Genomic DNA, 23,227 nt, shown 5'->3' on the forward strand with positions numbered 1-23,227 from the left:
AGGGGAGAAAAGATTAGTACCATTTTCAGATGAAGAAATAGGGGCATGGAGACTTTGAGTGACTTACCTAGGTTCACATAGCTAATAAGGAAGCTGACTCAAAGGGCATCCCAGGTGGTGCTAGTGGTAAAGAACCTGCCTGTCAATACAGGAGACATAGAGACATGGGTTTGATCTCTGGGTGGGGAAGATCCCCTGGAGGAGGCCTTGGCAACCCACTTCAGCATTCTTGCCTAGAGAATCCCATGGACAGAGGAGTCTGGCGGGCTCCAGTCCAAAGGGTCGCAAAGAGTTGAATAGGCCTGAGTGACTGAACGCACAAGTGGCAGGACTCGAAGCCAAGCCTGCCACCTTTTCCTCTTCGGCTGCCCCTAGTAGAGGAGGACACAGCTGAGCCTGCCCTGCGTCCTCTGTGTGTGTGAGGCTCAGGCTTGTGGCTTGATACCTACCACCTCATCGAATCCTTAGGGTAGTTCTGGGGGCGTCTGTAGTGTCGTCCCATTTTACAGAGAGGTAGGTCATTGCCAAGGCTGTGTAGTCAGTAGCTGGTGAAAACACTGGCCTGGGTTTGGTGGTGGGACTTGAGGGCATGCAAGAAGTCAGTGAAATTGCACACAAACATTTGTTTGTATTTGCATTTTTCTATCTGAGGGGTGAGAGGGTGGCTTTCATGGGGTCTCAAAATATAAGACAAAACAATAAAAAACCCTGAACCCAAGAAAGAGCTCAAGAAATAAATCCTAGAAACAGTTCATAGCGACTGAGTCTCGTGTGTCGCCCATCACGGCCTGGATGACTCCGTCACTCCTGTGGACTCTGGGCGTGCCATTCGCCCGTCTTACAGGCCACGTACTTGTAAGTTACCTTGTGTGGTGGCTAAGCTGGGCTTCTCTTTTGTAGCGCCAAGCATTATTAAAAGGCAGAATGGTATGTGAGCTTCGAGAGGTTGATGCCTGTGTCCAGGTCACTCTGACCCTGGGAACAAGCCTGGTTGGTTGGCGGTTGGTTCAGTGAACACACAAGTGAGTGAGTGAGTGGAAGAAAGAAGTACCGCTTCTTCGTGTACTGAGTTGCAGCATGTTAATGCATCTCTGATGACTTTTATTTAGTCACCACAGTGGTAAAGAGTAGTCCAGGGCAGCTGGGTCAGGCCAAGCAGGACCAGAGTGACTGTGGGCGCATCGGAGGCCCTGTCCTTCCTCCCTGGCAGGTGGTGGTGTGTGAGCGGGTGGGTCTTCCCTTGCCCGGTTCCCTCCCGTGGCCTGTAGCCTTGCCCAGCCTCTGGCAGGCCTGTCTGCTGCCCTGGGCTGAGGGAGGGCGCCACAGCCTTGCCGTCCCTGGCACCCTTTCCTTTGGTGTCCCTGGCCCAGTTTAGCGCTCCCTGCTTGACCTCCAGGGGTGGCCTGTCCCCTACATATAGCTCAGAGGTGGGGCCCAGCTAAGAGGAAGCGCACCAGCAACCCCACCTTACAGTTGAGAAGACAGGCTCACACAGTTGGAATGACTTGCCCAAGGCCACAGCTAGTGAGCGGTGGGCTTGGGACTTGGGTCCAACCAGGCATCACCGCATCCTCATATTTACAGTGCCAGGAAGCCTCTGGAAAGTCGGCTACAAGTTAGAAGGTCTCGTCGAAATGCTGAAGCAGCTCCTCCCTCCTATGGCCAGAGAGCTGGCTCTGGCCCAGTGAGGTCACGGCTGAGGTTTTCTTTTCTATTTAGAGCCACGGGCCTCCTTGAGCGCCCCTCAGGCACTGTGTCTGCCCCTGCCGAGCTGGGTCAGAGGGCCCAGCAGCAGCTAGGAGCAGGAGGAGATGCTGGGAGTGCCTTGAAGTTTGTGTCACTTTCTGCCTTCCCCACCCATCTCTACTTTCACTTTAAAAAAAAGAGAAAGCGTCTTCCCGTATATGATAGGAGCCCGGAGTGGGCCAGAAAGAGTGAAGATGGCAGTAGACCAGGGGGTAGGGCCTGTGTTAGCACGCCTGGCACTTGTGACTCTAATTGGCTTTTTCCATTTGCTGCACTGGGCTGGGACCCCCTTGAAGGCCTGTATCAGGTGGTTCTCCCAGGGCCTGTTACCTGTTGGGTGTGTGTTGAGTGAATGAATGAATGACCCAGAGGTTAGGAAAACCTGCTTTCCATTCAGGAACCTTGGTCAGTGACGGCTTCTTTCTGGACTTTGATTCCTCTACATGAGCTGGGCTTTAAGGACCTGATGTTCTGATACTGCAGGCTCTGGGTGATGGAGAAGAGTCAGCAGACAGGTGCTGGAGTCCAGGAGGCCTTGGCCAGCTTGTGTGTGAGTGGGAGGTGTCCTCTGAGATGCGGCTTTGGATTGTAAGAAGCAGGGTGGCTGGCGGGTGGGGGTGAGCGAGCAGACAGGGCTGATCTGAGGAGAGGGGCGGGATGCAGGTTTGGCTGAATAGGCTGTTCACTGAAGCTGCAGATTTCCATGGTGACTTGTTTTTTTTTTTTTCCCCTTGAAAATTGAAGTGCCCAAGTAACTCCTGGGTGTGAGAACCTCCTGTAAGAACTGAGGTCAGGTTTCAGGGGTGTGGGGGCAGACTGGACAAACCCCTGGGCAGGAGGGAGAGGGGCCGAAGAGCAAACGCATCAGATGCTGGCAGACATCTCTGATCAGGGCCGGACTTGGAGGGGCTCCCGATTCGTGGGCTGGGCACTGCTGCTCATGTTACTTTGCCTTGTATTTTCTGCAGATTATGATCGAGTTCTGTCCTGGGGGAGCTGTGGATGCCATCATGCTGGGTGAGTCATTTCTTTTTTTTTTTTTTTTGGCCTCTGTGAGTGGCTTGCAAGATCTTAGTTCCCTAACTAGGGATCGAACCTGTGTCCCCTGCGGTGGAAGCATGGAGTCCTAACCATGGGACGGCCGGGAAGCCCGTGGGTGAGTCCTCCTTGATGCAGGACAGCGGTGCCGGGGTCGGCTCTGCTGAGCACTGGGATCCATCACTTCCCCGCCCCAGTAATGCCCGTGGCCTGTTTGAGTACCTTCCCACTCTGTCCGCATCTGGGAGCAGGGGTTGGGTTACTGGAGAGGATGCAGGATACTCAGAAGACCAGAACTTCTCGTTCAAAGAGCCATATATCCTTGAGTGAATCACTGGCTCCCTCAAGCAGTCTGGATGTTAGACAGGTTTGCTGCCCGCTTCCGAACCCCACAGCACTTGGAGGAGATGAAAATAAGACCCCTGAGGGAGGTTTTTTGAAAAGCAGGGATCTCCACGCATTCTCTCAGTTCTCCTGATGGAACTAACTGGTCCAGCCCCGGGCGGCTTGCTGTCTGCTGGTGGCAGCAGTTAAAGAAACAGTGCGGTTGCTGTTCTAGAAGTCGAGGTGGGTAAGGGAAGCTGGGATGGGGAGGGCTGACCTAGTGAGAGCCGGGGAGCATCTGCAGCTCTGTGGTCAGGGGTTGACTCTCCCGCAGATGCCTGCCCTGCTCAGAGGGCCTTTCTGCTGTAGGTTGTCTCCCATCGCCTTGCAGAGTTGTGTAGAGGATGAGCCTGGGCTGGGGGCACTGGGCTGGCCCCTTTACAGCACAGGGGGAGCATACCTCTGGCGCAGCACCATATGGCCGCTTTAGTTTGTTAACACCAGTGCTTGTTGTGATCCTGCTGGCTGTGACTTGCTAGCTGTTACACATTTTTGGCCCTCAGCCCTCCTGCAGAGCAGAAGGATGAGGCGCAGGTGGGGATGTGGTTTCAAAGGGGTCTTAGGCTCATCTGCAATGTTGCAACTTTTTTTATTAGGAAGAAAATATTCATGTACTGCTGTGTAATCAAAAATTCATCTTAAAAATTCACCATACTGTGTGATTCCAATTATATGCCTTTTTAGAAAAAAGATGAAAGTGTAGGAACAGATCTAATTACTGACTGCTTCGCAACTGGAGTTGGGGGGGTAAAAGGGGGACAGTGGGGAATTTTGGGGAGTGATGGAAGTATGTAATCTGTATCTAAACTGTGGTACTGTTGGTGTGACTAAATACATTTTCCAAAATTCACAGAACTGTACACCCAAAAAGGTGAATTTTACTGCATGTAAATTATATCTCAATAAACTGGACTTTAAAAATGAGTCATAGGGACTTTCTGGCCATCTAATGCTTAAGACTTCACCTTCCGGTCAGGTTCAGTCCCTGGTTGGGGAGTCAAGATCCCACATGGTTCCTGGCCTAAAAAACCAAAACATAAAACAGAAGCAATATTGTAGCAAATTTAATAACAAGGCTTTAAAAAATGGTCCACATCAAAACAAAAAAATTTTTTTTTAATTGTGTTATGTCTATCTACCTCTTTGGATTATTATAAATCTTTCATGAAATAACGCACCCAACATTTTATCCTTGTGCTGGTGTGTTGTAAAAGCTCAAAAAATGGTGGCGTTGAGGTTATCATGCACCTCCTCATCACTTTGATTTTTCCTGTTTCATCTATATAAGTAAGTTAGACATGAGCCAGGTATACTTTTGACATTTAAAAATTTGCTACAGACAATCCAGCATAATCTCAGGACCAGCGTAATAGTAATCACCTTTTCTTGACTGTGCTCCATGTTGAGACATTTACATGCTTTATCTCTGGAGCCCTGCCTTCATGTCATCCTCGTTCCATTTTGCAGACCAATAATGAAGATGCAGGGAGATAGAGTGACTTGCCAGAAATCACACGGCCAGTAAGAGGCAGTGCCCAAGTTCAGGCACAGTCTGTGTGGCCCTGAAGGCCTCACAGACTCTGAGCTTGGACCCCAGCTGGGGGAGATGCAGGGGTCGAGGACGAGGCTGGCGGGAAGGAGTTATGGACCCAGAAAGACCCCGGGTTCAGAAGCCCTGCTCTGGAGCTGGGCTTCCCAGGACACTGCAGGCAGTGCCTCCACCCTGGCTGGAACGTTTGTTTTTACTGAGCCTGAGAGATCTGACCTTGGGGGTTCCTCCGGGCGCTGCAGGGGAACCTGGAGGCCCCAACCAGAGGGCGGCCTCAATGCAGTGCCCTTGCCCACCAGCCTGGTAACCTTCAGCCTGAGGGCCGAGCAGGCAGGACTGCGGGGCTGACCTCAGCCCAGGGAACTTGGGCAGGAGCAAGAACTAAATAATCACAGACTGCTCTGGTCCGTCTTGGGTGGCCCTACACCATGGGTCATGGTGGAGAGTTTGACAAAACATGGTCCATTGGGGAAAGGGAATGGCAAACCACTTCAGTATTCTTGCCTTGAGAACCCCATGAACAGCATGAAAAGGCAAAAAGATAGGGCACTGAAAAATGAACCCCCAGGTTGGTAGGTGCCCAATATGCTACTGGAGATCAGTGGGGAAATAACTCCAGAAAGAATGAAGGGATGGAGCCAAAGCAAAAACATCACCCAGTTGTTAATGTGACTGGTGATGGAAGAAAAGTCCGATGCTGTAAAGAGCAATATTGCATAGGAACCTGGAATGTTAGGTCCATGAATCAAGGCAAATTGGAAGTGGTCAAACAGGAGATGGCAAGAGTGTAAACATCGACGTTTTAGGTATCAGTGAACTAAAATTGACTGGAATGGGTGAATTTAACTCAGATGACCATTATATCTACTACTGTGGGCAAGAATCCCTTAGAAGAAATGGAGTAGCCATCACAGTCAACAAAAGAGTCCGAAATGCAGTACTTGAATGCAATCTCAAAGACGATAGAATGATCTCTTGTTCGTTTTCAAGGCAAATCATTCAATATCACAGAAGTCCAAGTCTATGGCCTGACAGGTAATGCTGAAGAAGCTGAAGTTGAACGATTCTTTGAAGACCTACAAGACCTGCTAGAGCTAACACCCAAAAAAGATGTCCTTTTCATTATAGGGGACTGGAATGCAAAAGTAGGAAGTTGAGAGATACCTGGAGTAACAGGCAAATTTGGCCTTGGAGTACAAAACAAAGCAGGGGAAAGGCTAATAGAGTTTTGTCAAGCGAACGCACTGGTCACAGCAAACACCCTCTTCCAGCAACACAAGAGAAGACTCTACACATGGACATCAACATATGATCAATACCGAAACCAGGTTGATAATATTCTTTGCAGCCAAATATGGAGAAGCTCTATACAGTCAGCAAAAACAAGACCGGGAGCTGACTGTGGCTCAGATCATGAACTCCTTATTGCCAAATTCAGACTTAAATTCAGGAAAGTAGGGAAAGCCACTAGATCATTCAGGTATGACCTAAATCGAATCCCTTATGATTATACAGTGGAAGTGAGAAATAGAGTCAAGGGATTAGATCTGATAGAGTACATGAAGAATGATGGACAGAGGTTCATGACATTGTACAGGAGGCACTGATCAAGACCATCCCCAAGAAAAAGAAATGCAAAAAAGCAAAATGGCTGTCTGAGGATGCCTTACAAATAGCTGTGAAATGAAGAGAAAAGAAAAGCAAAGGAGAAAAGGAAAGATATACCCATTTGAATGCAGAGTTCCAAAGAATAGCAAGGAGAGATAAGAAAGTCTTTCTCAGCAATCAATGCAAAGAAATAGAGGAAAACAATAGAAAGACTAGAGATCTCTTCAAGAGAATTAGAGATACCAAGGGAACATTTCATGCAAAGATGGACACAATAAAGGACAGAAATGGTATGGACCTAACAGAAGCAGAAGACATTAAGAAGAGGTGGCAAGAATACACAGAAGAACTGTACAAAAAAGATCTTCATGACCCAGATAATCACAATGGTGTGATCACTCACCTAGAGCCAGACATCCTGGAATGTGAAGTCAGGTGGACCTTAGAAAGCATCACTACGAACAAAGCTAGTGGAGGTGATGGAATTCCAGTTGAGCTATTTCAAATCCTAAAGATGATGCTGTGAAAGTGCTGCACTCGATATGCCAACATATTTGGAAAACTCAGCAGTGACCACAGGACTGGAAAACGTCAGTTTTCATTCCAATCCCAAAGAAATGCAATGCCAAAGAATGCTCAAACTACCGCACAATTGCACTTACCTCACACGCTAGCAAAGTAATGTTCAAAATTCTCCTAGCCAGGCTTCAACAGTACATGAACCATGAACTTCCAGATGTTGGATTTAGAAAAGGCAGAGGAACCAGAGATCAAACTGCCAACATCCTTTGGATTATTGATAAAGCAAGAGAGTTCCAGAAAAAACATCTGCTTCTACTTTATTGACTACACCAAAGCCTTTGACTGTGTGGATCACAACAAACTGGAAATTTCTTAAAGAGATGGAAATACCAGACCACCTGACCTGCCTCCTGAGAAATCTGTATGCAAGTCAGGAAGCAACAGTTAGGACTGGACATGGAACAACAGACTGGTTCCAAATCGGGAAAGGAGTATGTCAAGGCTGTATATTGTCACCCTGCTTATTTAACTTCTGTGCAGAGTACATCATGTGAAATGCAGGGCTGGATGAAGCACAAGCTGGAATCAAGATTGCCAGGAGAAATATCAATAACCTCAGATATGCAGATGACACCACCCTTATGGCAGAAAGTGAAGAGGAACTAAAGAGCCTCTTGATGAAAGTGAAAGAGGAGAGTGAAAAAGTTGGCTTAGAGCTCAACATTCAGAAAACTAAGATCATGGCATCCAGTCCCATCACTTCATGGCAAATAGATGGGGAAACAATAGAAACAGTGACTTTATTTTGGGGGGCTCAAAAATCACTGTAGATGGTGACTGCAGCCATGAAATTAAAAGACACCTGCTCCTTGGAAGAAAAGCTATGACCAACTATTAAAAAGCAGACATTACTTTGCCAACAAAGGTCTGTCTAGTCAAAGCTATGGTTTTTACAGTAGTCATATATGGACATGAGAGTTGGACTATAAAGAAAACTGAGTGCCGAAGAATTAATGCTTTTGAAGTATGGTATTGGAGAAGACTCTTAGAATCCCTTGGACTGCAAGGAGATCCAACCAGTCCATCCTAAAGGAGATCAGTCCTGAATATTCTTTGGAAGGACTGATGTTGAAGCTGAAACTCCAATACTTTGGCCACTTGATGCGAAGAGCTGACTCATTGGAAAAGACCCTGATGCTGGGAAAGATTGAAGGCAGGAGGAGAAGGGGTGAAAGAGGATGAGATGGTTGGATGGCATCACCAACTCGATGGACTTGAGTCTGAGCAAAGCTTTGGGAGTTGGTGATGAACATGGAAGCCTGGCATGCTGCAGTCCATGGGGTTGCAAAGGGTCGGACTCAGCTGAGCGACTGAACTGAATTGCCCTGGTGGTTCAGCAGTGTAGATTCCAGGCTTCCAATGCAGAAGCCTGGGTTTCTATGATCCCACTTGCCCCTTGACATACCCAAAAAATTGAAAAAAGAAAGAAATAGTCATGATGGCTAACAGAGCAATGAGCGTGGGTTGTCACCCTTGACTCTTCTCAAGCCCTTCCTCCCACTGCACCCTCTAGGTCACACACCCCGTCATTCCCACTTCCCTGACCCAAGTCCAGAATCCTTCCTCTGTGAAGCCTTGGCCACCACGTAGCCCTTCTGGACCACCGTGTGGCTGCCCACTAAGCCTCCTACCAACTCTTGTTCCCCTGCAAGTTCTTCACTTGCTGTGCCAGGAGGACTTTTTAATGCAAAGCTCGGGTTGTATCTCTGTCCCTCTCAGGACCTCTCCTGGACTGCCCATTGCATTTCAAAGAAAATGCAGCCTCCACATCTCTGCCGACCTGTAACCTCCACTTCTCCATGCGGGGAGGGGAGGGTCATTTGCACTTGCTGTCCCCCTGCAGGAACTCTTGTTTGCGCTCCCCACCTGCTCAGAGAAGACAGCCCTGCCATCTCCCAGTGGACACTGTTGTATGTAGAGAGTGAGTGTGTGTGTGTTGTGTATGTATGTGCGTGCATGTGCATCCACGGCCCCAGCTAATGCCCCAGAGGCTTTTGGCGATGGCCCCTCTCCTCCACATCTCGTGCCCCACCAACACCAGCAGCCTGTTTGCCTTTTTTCAGCATGAGCTCCTGTCGCCTCCCGGCCGTTCCTTTGGTTGGTTCCTGGAATGCCCTGGTGCCAGCTTTTCCTCTCTCACACACCTGTTCTTCCTTCAGCACACAGCTTGAATGCCTCTTCCTCTGGGGAGCCACCTGATTCCCCAGGCAGGAGGGGTTGCTGCCCTCCCTCGCCCCCAGGTCCACTGTGTTCCCAGCATTGCTCGTCATTTCCATGCTTCTCTGAGACCCTGCACCCAGCATGGAGCCTGACACTCAGGACCTGCTCATGGAACGGATCTCTGCCCCTCAGAGGGGTCGTGTTTGCGAACCTGAGCTCTGAAGCCCAGCTGGCTGTTTTCAGTCTCAGATCTGTGACCCCTACTGTGTGACCTTGAGCAAGTGCCGTGACTTCTCTGAGCATCAGTCCCCTCACCTGTGAGATGGGGTAAGAGCTGTGCTTGTCCGCAGGTTTACCGTGAGCCCAAAGCAGGTAACATGGAAAGTGCTCGAAGTGTACGTGGTGTACAGTAGGGGCTCAAAGCACATTGGTGGCTGGTGTATTTCTTGTACCTTGCAGGAGCCTGACTTGAAGTTGCCTGCATTGAACGCTTGCTAAACTGACATGTTCTCCTCTCTGTTTCCAGAGCTGGACAGAGGCCTCACTGAGCCCCAGATTCAGGTGGTTTGCCGCCAGATGCTCGAAGCCCTCACCTTCCTGCACGGCAAGAAGATCATCCACCGGGATCTGAAAGCCGGCAATGTGCTCATGACCCTCGAGGGGGACATCCGGCTGGGTAAGGGGCGTCTCGGGCGAGGTGGGAAGGCAGAGCCCCACACCGCCCAGCTGAGGTTTTGGCCCAGCCTCTGGACAGGAGGGAGTGTGAGTCCGCACTCCCATGGGATGCTGAGGTCCACCGGGGCACGGTTCCCATCGTGGCTGCATCTCCCCAGGGTTCTCAGCTGAGGGAGAGTTTATCCCTCAGGGACATGGGCAGTGTCTGGAGACGTCTCTGATTGTCACAACTAGGCATGGGGAGAGACCCCTGAAGCCTGGTCTGTAGAGGTGATGGTTGCCCAACACCTGTAGCGCACACACAGCCCCTCACTACCAACAGTGATCTCGTCCCCGGGCTGGCGGCGCCTCAGCGGGGCAGTGGTCCCACCCCTTTGGCTCTTGCTTCCGATAGATAGAATTTGAGGGAAAGTGACAGATGGAGGTCTATTTGCAGGTGGAAAACAGTACCTCAGGGGCATATATCGAAACCTTATTTTTTTTCATTACAACTCCCCTCTCTTTGTTTTTTTTCCCCAACTGTGGTAAAATGTACATAGGGTTACCAGATGACACAGCAGTAAAGAATCCGCCTGCTAAGGCAGGAGACATGGGCTCGACCCCTGGGTCAGGAAAATCCCCTGGAGGAGGAAATGGCAACCCACACCAGTACTCTTGCCTGGAAAATCCCATGGACAGAGGAGCCTGGCAGGCTACAGTCCATGGGGTCACAAAGAGTCAGACCCCACTGAACAACTGAGTGCACACACAGAATACACATAACATAAAGTTTGTCGTCTTAGCTGTGTGCCAGTGTCTAGTTCAGGGGCATGAAATGCATTCACACTGCTGCGCGGCCGTCACCATCATGCGTCTCCGGGACTTTGTCATCTGCCCGCACCGTGCCCGTCACACAGCGTCCCTCCCTCCTCTCTGACCCGGGCTCGGGGCACCCACCGTTCTCCTCCAGGTCTCTCTGAATACGACTGCTCTACAAGTGCAATCATTTGTGTGTTCGTGACTGGCTTATTTCTCTTAGCACAATGTCCTCAAGGTCCGTCCATGAGGTAGCCTGTGTCAGAACTTCTTTTTATTTTTAATAAGTTTTTAAACCAAAATAACACGTCTGCGTCCTCTTCTTTTACCACCTCCTTTCCCTGTCCCTACCCCCTGAGACAATAGCTTTTAACTCTTCTTGCATCTACTCCTTCATTGTTATATAAATGCCTATAATGCTATTTTTTAAAGTAATGATTTTTGTTGTTTGATGAAAAAGCTATGTATGTTTGTTATAGAAAATTCACATAGTATAGGAAGGTTTAAAGGGAAAGTCAGTAAGTGCCTGCAGCCTCATCCTCCAGACCTCGGCCCTGAGGGTCATCCCAGATACCTCTGCCTGCATCTTTATCCGTAGAAGGATGTGCAGATAGAGAGGATTTAGGGGGTGATATTAACAATAGAGAGATGGTAATCTCTTGTTAATCGTTTGACTACATTCAACTCTACTTTCTACTAGCATCCTTCTCTGATATTAAATCGTTCATTCATCTGCACCCGCTCCTCAGCGCTGACCTTCCACCACAGAAGTGTTGTCATGTGTGGTTTCTCTAGCAGCTCCCCCGTCTCCGTCTGTCTTCGTTTTTGGCTGTGCTGGGTCTTAGTTGTGGCACACGGATCTTTGTTGCGGTGTGTGGGCTCCTCTCTGGTTGGGTTGCACAGGCCACAGGGCGTGCAGGCTCAGTAGTTGGAGTGCTCCGGCTTAGTTGCCCTGGGTTATGTGAAATCTCAGTTCCCTGAGTAGGGATTGAACTCATGTTCCCTGCATTGGAAGGCAGATTCTTAATCACTGGACCACCAGGGAAGTCCTTCCCTTCGTCTCTTTAAGGAACATTTTAGTTACGTCCACAAGACATTGCACCACCACTGAGCCCCTGTGATGGAGAACCGCAGCAATAATCAGGAGTATTGGCACAGAGACGGCACGGCTCCTCCATCCTCTCTTTGAGGACTCTGAAGCTCAGAGACAGGAGGGCCTGCCGCAGGCCTGCTGAGGAGAGCCAGGGCCGAGCCCAGACCACTGCTCACCTCCCGGCTCCCCCACCTCCGCGAGTGCTGGGAGCCGACAGCTGAAGGTCTTACACGAGCGATGCAAGACCAGTAGGTTCTCAGAATTCTGAGTCTCAGCTTGCTGGGCACATCCTGTGGGGTTTCTGTCTGTGGAGGGGCTGAAGAACCTGCATTTCTAATAAGCTCCCAGCTGATGCTGCTGATCCGAGGGACCACACTTTGAGAACCACAGCTCTGCACCCTCAGGAACCAAAGCCTGAGGTGGCAGCATCAACAACATTACCTGGGGGCTTGTTAGGAGTGCTCTGTCCCCTAGAGGGTGGGGTTGGTGCTGTCTTGAAGTGAACCGTGTGAGAGGGCTTCTATACCCAGACATGAGCGAGGCCACAGCCCATTCTGTTCCTGAAGACAAGGCTCCCTGGGACCCCGAGGCCCAGCCCCCATCTGCTGTGGCTGTGTTTCCTCCTGTTTGAGCCTCTTAGCTGGAGAGGTTAAGAGCTTGCCCCCTGGAGCCTGAGAATGTCTGTGTGCTTAGCCGCTCAGTCGTGTCCAACACCTTGCAACCCTGTGGACTGCCCGCCAGGCTCCTCTGTCCATGAAATTCTCCAGGCGAGAATACTGGGGTGCATTGCCATGCCCTCCTCCAGGGGGCCTTCCGGACCCAGGGATCGATCCCAGGTCTCCCGCATTGCAGGCGAGTTCTTTACTATCTGAGCCGCCAGGGAAGCCCAGGGAGCCTAAGAGACCTGGGTTCAGATCCCACCAGCTCTTTGACCCTGGATATACATGTCACCTCACCCGCTGCCTTTCGACTTTCTCATCTGTATAACTGGAGCGACAGGGAAGGCTCATCCAGAGCCTTGTGATACTGGTTATAAGAAGATACAGAGAGTAAGCTCTCCAGAGAAGCCAGCCGTGATTACTGTTGTTTTGTTAAGTGTCTGGTGTGTGCCAAACCCTGTCCTGTGCTGGGCTCTGGGGACAGCAGGACAGAGACCCCAGTCCTCCTCCTGCAGGGTTCCCAGGCCGGTGGGGAGACACGGGAGCATCGGGCCTGGGGAAGGAGCCGGTGCTGGGGTGGGGTGTACAGGGAAGGGTAGTTTGCTTCCCTAGCTGGGCCTGAGGGTGGGTGTTTAGAAGACACTTGGTGAGAGGATAGTTTGCGCTGAGTTGTGAAAAGGCAGGTGGGTACTTGCCAGGTAAGCCAGCTTGGGCAGAGAGGTCTAGCCTTGTGGGCAGAGGCACTGAGTTAGGCCCCGTAGGGTATTCTGGGGGGAGTGATAGTAAAAATAATAGCACATACATGTTGGGTCTGTGAAGGATCATCTAGATGCCAGCCAGTAGACAAAGTGCTTTCTAGATGTTATCTCATTTACTCAGCACTCCAGTGGACACTTGGGAGAGGGGAGGGGACTGTACCCATCATGGTGTGGCACCGAAGCCCACACTACCGTGGGATGCTCAGGATCGGTCCATGGAGGGGAGAAGCAGCAGAGTTTGGACTCGGGTCCCTCTGGCTCCGGCTCTGTCAAAGGTGGAGGGAAGGCAGGGAAGGGCCATGTTAAGCAGAGTCTTGGGATAGGAGAGTCTCATGTGCCCTGGGGAATTCAAGGCAAACCTTTGGCTCAGTCTTTAAGAACATGTCAGACAGAGAAGGCAGGACCCAGAGAGCCTGGGTCTGCAGCAGCCCGAGAGGCTCGTCAGCAGGGAAGCTCAGGGTGGAGACAGCAGGCTAGATGTGCTCAGTGGGGTCTCATTTCCCATGCTGTTTCCCCCGCCACAACCCCGCAGTCCAGGGTGGGGGCAGACTCCAGAATCCCACCTGGAACCCAGCAGAGATGGGGCGGAAGCAGATGGGGGCATCAGCTTTCCCAGTGACTTGGCAGATGCCATTGAGAAAATCAGGAAGCCAGCTAAGGAGGAAGAACAGTTCAGGGAGAGTTGAATGTGCGAGTTTTTACACAGTTACCGCTGGGCCCTGGGAGCTGTGGTGTGGACGCCTGCTAAGACCTAATGTTCTGTTTTGGAAAATCATCCTTCCCCCTGGGACCTGGAATCTGCAGCCTGGCAAGCAGTGGAGGAAGCTTGGGAGGTGGGGTGGCAGTCTGTCTGCCTCTCCCTAGGTCCCTGGGACTTTCTGGGGCCCCTGGAGGCACCCCCACCCCCCTGCATGACCTTATGCAACCCAAGGCTGCGTTAGAGAATTGCTCAGCAGCTCCATCTCCCAGGCAAGGATGTCGCCTCACTGGAGACACTGTTTGTGCTTCTCAACAGACTGGGGATAAATGGAAAGCAGCACAGTGAACTGAGCAAAGTGTGGGCCCTAGACACAGACAAATCTGGTTCAGATCCTGATTCTGCCACTTCTGAGCTGAATAAGCACATTTAACCATTCAGGCCTCAGTCTTTTCATCTGTGCAATGGATGTAACAACAGAATCTCCCTGCAGCGTTGTTGTGACCTGTGAGCTAAAGCACAAAGTGACTATCACAGGGAAGCTAAGGGTTCTGTTCCTCTTGCTGCTAGGCATTTGGTTTCTTCCTCGTGTTAAGTGTTTACTTCTGTCTAGGATTTCAAACTTCCTCTGAGATTCACGGGATAGTTGCCAAGCAGAGCAGGCATTCCAGCTCTGGGTGGGTGTGAAGAAGTTCTCCCTGGCTGGTGGGGCTCCATTTGTGCAGAGAGAGAAAGGAAGAGTGTCTGCTCTCCGAGACAGTTGGGATATAAAGTGGGGTAAGGACTCTGAGGTCCAGAGATCCGTGTTCTTGTCCTAAGTCTGTCCTCGGCCTTGTCCTTAGTCTGTCCTCGGCCTTGTCCTTGGCCTTTTGAACCATAGTGTCAGACAGAGTGGGCTAATAGTTCTTCCCTCGTGAACTGGTAGGATGATTTAATGAGACGCTACATGCAAAGCATCTACAGGTGCCCAGCCGATCAGAGACGCTTGTCATATGTTGAGTTTTTTCCTGGGCTGAGGAATGACTCAGTGTTGTTGTAAGGAGAAATAGTCTTCATTCTCCAGAGAATTCCTGTTCCTCTCCCCAGAGGTGCTTCTCTGAAGATGGGTGGGGAATTTCACAACTTTCTGGGTCTTTCAAGTTCCAAGATGAGGTCTGAACTGCCCTAAAAATCAAAGTGCCTGACACAGCCTGACGCATAGTAGGTGCTCAGTAAGTAGTAGAATCTGGCATTGCCATTACTTTAGCAGCTTATGGCACTGCAGGATCCCTAATTCCCCAGAACCCCCTGATAGTAGGAGCCCTAGCAGGTGGGCCTGGCAGAAACCAGTCACCTGCCGCTCACCCCTACCTGGACCCTAACCCCAAATCCCTTTTTGCTGCTGCCAGCAGGCTGGAGTCCTGGTTCCTTTATGATGGCTTCCAGGCACTGAGCCAGTGTTTAATATGTAACTCACTGAGTCCTCACAGACTACTGCTAACATTCTTCAGAGGAAGGATCTGGCACCTAGAGAGGTTAATTAACTTACCCAGGGTCGCAAAGCTAGTCTGAGGAACAACTGGCTTCAGAGCCCAAGTGTTTAACCAACACCCTCTTTAGACTCGTTTGGTGGCAGATGATAGAAGCTGGTCTCATGTGACTTAGGGCAGACAGGATAACGTGTGTATAGGGTGTACAGAACCCTGTTGGGACAGATGCGAGTTGTATATTTGCAGCTGGAAGATGTGCAGTTGGACCCTGGAAAAGAGTGCTGCCCTGAATGTCTCTGGTTTCTGCCTTTCTGAGCATGTTGGTTAGGCTCTCAGTGCAAGCCCTCACACACGGCTCTGGCTAAGTGTTCACTTTTCCCAGCATCACCTCCTGCAGGGTGAGCTGAGCCATAGCATCTCACATCTCAGAGTCAGTAATCCCAGTGAAGAGCTCTGATGGGCCCAGCGTGGCTCAGATGCAGATTCCTGGTCCAATTGAGGAGGCCTAGCAAGCAGGCTTCTCTGATTGGCCCAGCTTGTAGTCACTCTTTGTAGAATGGGGCCGACATATGTATCAAATCAATGTGACAGTCCCCCTTGCCATCACGGAACAGTGTGGTTGTGGGTGGGGGAGATGGTTTTCCAGAAGGAGAAAAGATTTGGAGTTGCCAGAAAAACAGCTGCTGTCTACTCTAGACTGGAACAGCCTGTGGGAGTAACAGCAACCCAGAAGAGGGAGTGAGTGAGGTGGAAGTGGATGGAAAACAGGAACAAAGGACTGAATTTGCAACCGGCTTGAGAAAGGGAAGTGACTTTGAAATGAAAAATGAAGAGTTATGGGAGAGGAGAGAGGATGAAGGCAGTGGGAGTGGGGGGCTGAAGACAGAGGGCAGTAAAGGGGAAAACAAAGCCCTTACTAGGGGTCCTCCTGTATCTGGTTGCCTGAAAAGCAGAATAAAAATGGAAATAGAAAAATAGAGCAGTTCTTTCGGTCTCACAGTTGGTTGTATAATAGGACCCCATTGGACTTTTCCTGGTGGTACAGTGGATAAGACACGGGACACGGGTTCGATCCCTGGTCTGGGAAGATTCCACAGGCCAAGGGACAACTAAGCCTTCGAGTCCCAACTGAGCCCACGTGCCGCGCCTGCTGAGGCTTCGTGCCTCGAGCCTGTGCTCTGTAGTGAGAGAAGCCTGGGCATCGCGACGAAGAGTGAGTGCCGCAACTAGTGCATGGCAGCGAAGACCCAGTGTAGCCAAAATTAATTAATTAAAAAAATATGACCCCATTTACTAGATGAAGAAACTGAGGCTCAGAAGCATGAAATAGTTAGTCTCAAATCACCATAGAATCTTCTCACTTCCTGCTTGGTGCTGTTTCCATGATATTCCTAGGAAGACAGATGTCTTATTATGAGCGAGATTATGGGTTTTGGGTAGAAGTCTCCTTCTTTTGAGCCCGGGCATGCCTCTACGGCCCTGATCCAGAGGAGGAGGCTCCCAGGGCTGGATGGGTGGAAGCCTTTGATTCTCCCATCCCCATCCCAGTTTCAGCAGGCCCTAAACCCTCAGTGAGGCTTCACTTTTCTGTCTGCACCATGAGGCCTGTGGCTAGTGTTTGCCCACAGGGTCACTGCCGGCATTTCAGATGGGACAGTTTTTGCTCAGTAAGGAAGGGCAGCACCCCTTGCTCTTGCTCGCTGAATGGCAGCAGTTCTTCGTTGTGGCAGCCTCACTGCCCCATTCATTTCCAGATGCTTCCTGGGGCATGGGGCACCACCCTGGGTGGATGCCTGCCAGGAAGGCTCTGACCAAGCTGGACTGTGGACCCCCTGGGCGTGGGGTGGAGGGTCCAGGAGAGGAGGACTGCTGGGCAGCGGTTGGCTTTAGCTGGCCTGGCATTGTCTGGGAAAAGGCTGCTCTTACATTGGATTCAGGTGGTCGCCTGCAGTTAAGGGGACAGATGAGAGATTCTCCTATATAACTGCACACTGCTCACTTCCTCTCTGTGTGTACACAGTGTGACATGTAACACATTTATACTGTTATATAGTTTTCTGACTGTAAAAGTTGTATGTGCTATTTACACATGTATAGAAAGGTGTACAGTGGTATTCACTGCAACAATATTAGTAACAGCAAGCAATCAGAAGTGATCCAGTTTACTCCAGTAGGGGATTAATTGTATAAGTTATGGTATGTCATGCAGTAGAATCTTTTTCAGTTATTGAAAATGAAGTTGTAGAAAATGATAATCTTTTGTTAAGATGTATGTACATACTGTGAAAGGGAAAAAAACAAGTTGCAAAATAGTATGTTTAATCTGATTTCATTCTTTTAAAAGTAGCAAATACCTGAAAATTTTATATATATATGTATATATATGTGCATAGTTGCTCAGTTGTGTCCGGCTCTTTGCGACCCCAGGGACTGCAGCCCACCTGTCCATGGGTTCTCCAGGCAAGAATACTGAAGTGGGTTGCCATTTCTTTCTCCAATGTATATATATACATACACATAAATGTATGGGCTTCCCTGGTAGCTCAGTGGTAAAGAGTCTGCCTGTGATGCAGGAGGCCCAGGTCCAATCCCTGAGTTGGGAAGATCCTCTGGAGGAGAGCGTGACAACCCACTCCAGTACTCTTGCCTGGAGAATTCCATGGACAGAGGCGCCTGGTGGGCTGCAGTCCATAGGATTGCAAAGAGTCAGACGTGACTGAAGCAACTCTGCAGCAACATATGTCTGTGTGTGTGTACACACATACTCATAAAATTTTTTATGATTTTATTTACATATGTGATTTTTATTTATATCAATAAGCCTAGAGCTAGATGCAACAATTTCATAAGTGTTTATCACTGTCAGGATTATGGACACTTTTTATTCTGTAAATGTCTGAATTTTTGATAATCAGCCTTGCCTTGGTAATAAGTAGATATATTTATGCATGACTGTATAGGCAGATACAGTCCTCCAGACAGTTAGGAATGAGGCCCGTCTGTACGCGCCTGTGTGTGTCTGTGAGTCTGTCTGCAGTCGCTCCTGTAGAGGGCTTCTCGGAAGCAGGGCTGTGGGTGTGCGCTGTGTCAGGCGCTGTTGATACCTGGGGCCAAGTGCCCTTCACGCTGGATGAACCGGTTCACAGCCCCCAGCAGAGTGTGAAGTTCTTTCACCACATCCTGGCCCCCACTGGGTTTTACTTAAAAACAAAAACAACCCCCCCCCCAACTTTACCACATGTATTTCAGCTTTCCAAACCATAAAAGCAATGCATATTCTCTATAAAGTGTACACAGTAAAAAAAATGTAAGGCCACTTCAGTACACCGCCCCCACCAAAGCCCCACTTCCGGGGAGGTGGTCACGATTAAGTTTGACGTGCAGCCTTCCAGACCGTTTTCTGCGTTCATGGACGTCTTTGTGTGTTCACAGTGTACATGTCGTTCTTAAGATATAACTGGAGTCCACACTGTCCATTCCACACTGTGCATTGGTCTGTCAGCACCATGGAGGGAATAGCCTGTTATGGACCAACTTCCAAGTTAACACAAAGGCAAGCACATCCTTTTACGAACTGCGTGTTACTTCATGGTCTGGGTGAGCCTCAGTTTCCTGAACTATCCGCCAGTCAGGTTTCAACAGCAGCTCAGGTTATTTCTAGTTTTTCACTCTTTTGGAATTAATGCTTTAGAAGCTTCCATGTATGTTTGAAATCTGGTTTGGGGGAGTTATTTCCAGAAATAGAATTATTGTCAGACGTATTTCTCTTTCCATTGTTTGTTTGTGTTTGGCCACAGCACGCAGGGAGCATGGAGTCTTCTCCCCTGGACTGGCGGGGAAGGCCCTCAGGCATATGTCTTAGAGCCCAGTTTCGTCTTTTTTTTTTCTGTCTCTTCATCTATCTTGTTCGTCTGATAGCCCTGTTGAGTGTTTCACGTGGCAGATGTAGCGTCAGGTACAGCTGTGGACAAAGCAGAAATGGCCTCTTTCCTGATGGAAGTGACAGTTTATAGAGAGTCCCCCGTGCCTGCTGCTCTGTCTGTGATTCTTGCTTTAACATCGGAGGAGGGGAGAGAGCAGTGCTTTCAACCACAGAGGCTGCCTGGTGAAAGTCCCCTTTGAGCTGTCCGAGGGCAGCCCCTCCCTGCCGGGGGACATGGCTTATAAACCCCGTCCAGGGAGCAAGCGGCTGGGGCCGCCCCTGGCCCTGCCCAGGGACAGCCCGAGGTTCAAACAGCGGGAGGGGCCGCCCGCCCCCGACCCCCGCCTGGCTGGGCCCCAGAAGGGGAAGTAGCAACCACCCAAGAAGCTGGCAGCGCTTGTTTTAGGGAGGACCCTGGGGACTGACTGTGTGTCATTTTGAAAGTTGGTGGTTTCTGCTTTTCCTCTCCCTTCTTTGGAAGGGACCGGTGGGTGCTGAGATATGGGAGTGGCCAGCTCCAGAGTCCCTCCTGGAAGCCTCGCCCTGGGTCTGAGAGGCAGTCCCTCTTCCCCAAAGATGTCCTGGGATGGCATGTCAGCAGTTGTTGGTGTTTATAGGGGAACCAGGCCCATGTGGGCGCCCCGTCCGCACCCCTGAGTCCAGGGGGGTGGTGATGTGCTCAGGCCAGCAGGGCAGAGCTGGCCTCTCCCCTGGGTTTCCTGGGTTTCGCATCTCAACCTGGAGCTGCTGCTGCTCCCACCCTGAAAGGCAGCCGCTCTCCAGCCCCAACAGCCAGGCTGCCCCGTGAGCACTTTCCTCAGCTGACCGAGTAACTCTTGTCCAGTTAGCACTGACTACAGCTCAGAGGCCAGCTGTCCTGACCATTCCCGGGAGGAGGTCTCAGTACAGCCTCGTCCTCATCCCCGCCTCAGGCTCTCGGGAGTATACCCCATGGAATATTCACTCTCGTGATGGAGCATTTACCACGAGCTGGGCTTGGAGCTGAGTGCCGGGGTGTGTCATTTCATCCTCACTGCAGCCCTACAAAGGGAGTTCTGCAGTCTCAGCCGCTGTCACCGGTGGGGACACAGGCTCAGAGGCTTGGTAACTGTCCTGGCCTCTGCCTTTCTCTCCCCCTGTCTAAGACCACCCCTTCCAGCCATGCTGCCTGCCCCTTCGGGGCCCTCCAGCCGGCTTGTTCCCTCTGCCTGGAAATACTTCCCCCCAGCCCTTGACCTCCTGCTAACCGAGCCGCGCACGCACCCGGCCCTGTCTCTGCCTTACCCCTGCATGGCCCTTCTCATCTCCAGGAGTCCTGTGGTGTGGAGGGCCTGTTTCCACCACTAGAAAAACAGGCCATAAGGGTGAAGGTTTCCTTGCTGTGCCTAGAATAATGCCTGGCACATAATAGATGTTCAGTTAGTATTTGTTGAATGAATGAATTGCCTGGAAATGAAAAAAAAAATTTTTTATGAATATGTCTTTATTTGTGTATTTCGCTGTAGTGCTGTGACAATGAAATAACATCTGTATACCAGAGCACACACATCAGCAGTGAGATGTAGCTTCACCTTACACCACTGCTAGGACCTAGCTTTTTGTAGGACGCATAAGCATGTAAGATGGCCACACCAAGTAATTTTCTAGTTTTTTCCTTAGCTGGACTTCCTCCAGGTCCTCCCTTCCTTGTCTCTCGAGCCTGGTCCCCATCGTCCCATCACGTCACACATTTGTGAGCAGACATAGTTGGTGTTTATGGGATTGTTGGCTGCCTCCGCCACTGAATTTGGAGTTGCCAGAGGGCACAGACTTGGTCTGCTTTTTCCCCCACTGTATCCTCTGCTCCAGCCCGTGGGTGGTTCCAGATGGGGCTTAAGTGAATAGATGAAAGAACCCAGTACCATACAAGGGGCGAGCCTGGAACCCAGCGCGCTCGCGTTCAGCCTGCCGCTCAGCGCTGCGCCCGCGACTGGGTTGAAGTTGTGAGCCTGAGTGAAGCTCGGAGCGTGGTTTCCAGACCCGGGTGGCAGCGCTCAGGGTGGCTGTTACAGCTTCAGCGGGTCTCTCGGCATGCTGCTTCCTCCTGAGTTCAGCTTGTGATCAAGGGGAAATGTGGCGCCGGAAGGCTGGGGCACTGCAGAAAATGCCTCTTTGTGGTGCTGGCTTCTTCCCTTAGCAGTGCGCCGTGGTGATGGATGTGTGTAAAGAGAAACTGTATTAATTTATTTTGTTAGTCCTGAACGTCGAATGCTTTTGTCATGGCAAACTTCAGAAATTCAGCCAAGTGGAAGAAACCTCGTCTCTCTGCCCATGGACAACCATTTAAGCAAGCTAGTACATTTTCTCCAATAATTCAAACTGTATTTTTGCTTTCTTGGGGGGGAGGTAGGGCATAATTCCAACCATACAATATATTCAGATATGCATCCTCTCCCTTTCCTGTTGAGCCTATATAAATATACCAATAAAATATTTTCATAGTCTGTTAAACATTGAATATTTCAATATTTGTTGTTTTAGACTTCCCAGATGGCACTGGTGGTAAAGAACCTGCCTGCCTATGCAGGAGACATAAGAAATGTGGGTTTGATCCCTGGGTCGGGAAGATTCCCTGGAGAAGGGAATGCTACCCACTCCAGTGTTCTTGCCTGGAGAATTGCATGGACAGAGGAGCCTGGTGGAAATAGTCCATGGGGTCGCAACAAGTCGGACATGACTGAGCGACTAACATACTTCTTTCTTATTGTTGTTCAGTTGCTCAGTTGTGTCTGACTCTCTGTGACCTCATGGACTGCAGCACGCCAGGCTTCCCTGTCCTTCACCATCTCCCAGAGCTTGCTCAAACTCATGTCCATTGAGTCAGTGATGCCATCCAACCATCTTGTCCTCTGTCATTCCTTTCTCCTCCTGCCTTCTATCTTTCCCAGCATCGGAGTCTTTTCTATTGTTTTAGCTCTTCACATCCTAGTTCATCTTTCTTTGTGTGTACATTTGTATATATGATACATAATCTTAAATCTTTTTTAGAAAAGACAGAATATATACTACACATAAGAATTTTTAAAATCACTCTGTGAAAAAAAACAAAAACAAAAACAAAACAAAAAAAAATCACTCTGTGAAAGCTAAGCAATGATGCTTGTTTTTGTCTCTGTTATAATGGCATTTTGGTGAACAATCATTACCCATAATGTTTTTATATTTAAGATTATTTCAGGAAATTCCCTGGTGGTCCAGTGGTTAGGACTCTGCTTTCGTTGCTGAGGGCCTGGGTTCAATCCCTGGTTGGTGAACTAAGATCCCACAATCTGCAAGGTGCTACCAAAAAGAAGAAGATTGTTTCATTAAGGTAGACTCTTAGATTTGGATTACTGCGCCAGAAGAGTATGGATGTCTTATTTTATTTATTTTTAAGTCTGCACTGTGCAGCATGTGGGATCTTAATTCTCCAACCAGGGATCAAACCCATGCGCCCTGCGTTGGGAGCTCAAAGTCTTGACCACAGGCTCACTAGGGATGTCCCAAGTATGAGTATTTTAGACGTTCTTGCTATTTATTGCCAAACTGCTTTCCTAAAAGCCTCTTCAATTTATATTCTTATTAGCAAATAGGAAGGTGCATACCTCTGTACATTCTTACAGCATTGGGTGTTATTATTTTTTAATGATCACTAATTTGCTAGACAGAAAATGGCATCTGTTAGTTGATTTGGAACGCGAATCTCTGAGTCCACACCCCAGGGCCGTGGGTGGAGGAATGTCCATCCAGTCCTCTATCTGAGATTCTTGCCTTGCAGCTGACTTCGGTGTGTCTGCCAAGAATCTGAAAACTCTGCAGAAGCGAGATTCCTTCATAGGAACGCCTTACTGGTGAGTCGTGTAGCCTCTGGAAATGGGATGGTGGACTGCCGGTCACACCTCCGTGTCCCCTTGGTGACCCCTGACTGGGCTGGAGGGGCGATGACAGGCAGGGGCCCCTGAGTCAGCCTGCTGGGTCTGAGCCCACGTGCCCCTACTTAGCGCTGAGACCTTGGCCATATTGCCCAGCTTTTTGCGCCTCAGTTTGCTCATCTGTGTAGTCAGGGGGATAATA

At 49.9% G+C, this 23,227-nt stretch overlaps 1 protein-coding gene across 1 annotated transcript in view; it reads left to right on the forward strand.

The window, feature by feature from the left end:
- Positions 1–23,227, forward strand: part of STK10 (serine/threonine kinase 10) — a 121,914-nt gene that overhangs the window by 50,792 nt on the left and 47,895 nt on the right. The window contains exons 3-5 of the mRNA XM_065905146.1: positions 2,715–2,763; positions 9,594–9,743; positions 22,932–23,004. Of these exons, the coding sequence (XP_065761218.1) occupies positions 2,715–2,763; positions 9,594–9,743; positions 22,932–23,004 (272 nt within the window). The remainder of the gene's footprint in view (positions 1–2,714; positions 2,764–9,593; positions 9,744–22,931; positions 23,005–23,227) is intronic.

This window comes from Muntiacus reevesi, chromosome 14 (assembly GCF_963930625.1).
Source record: "Muntiacus reevesi chromosome 14, mMunRee1.1, whole genome shotgun sequence".
Lineage (NCBI taxonomy): Eukaryota > Metazoa > Chordata > Mammalia > Artiodactyla > Cervidae > Muntiacus > Muntiacus reevesi.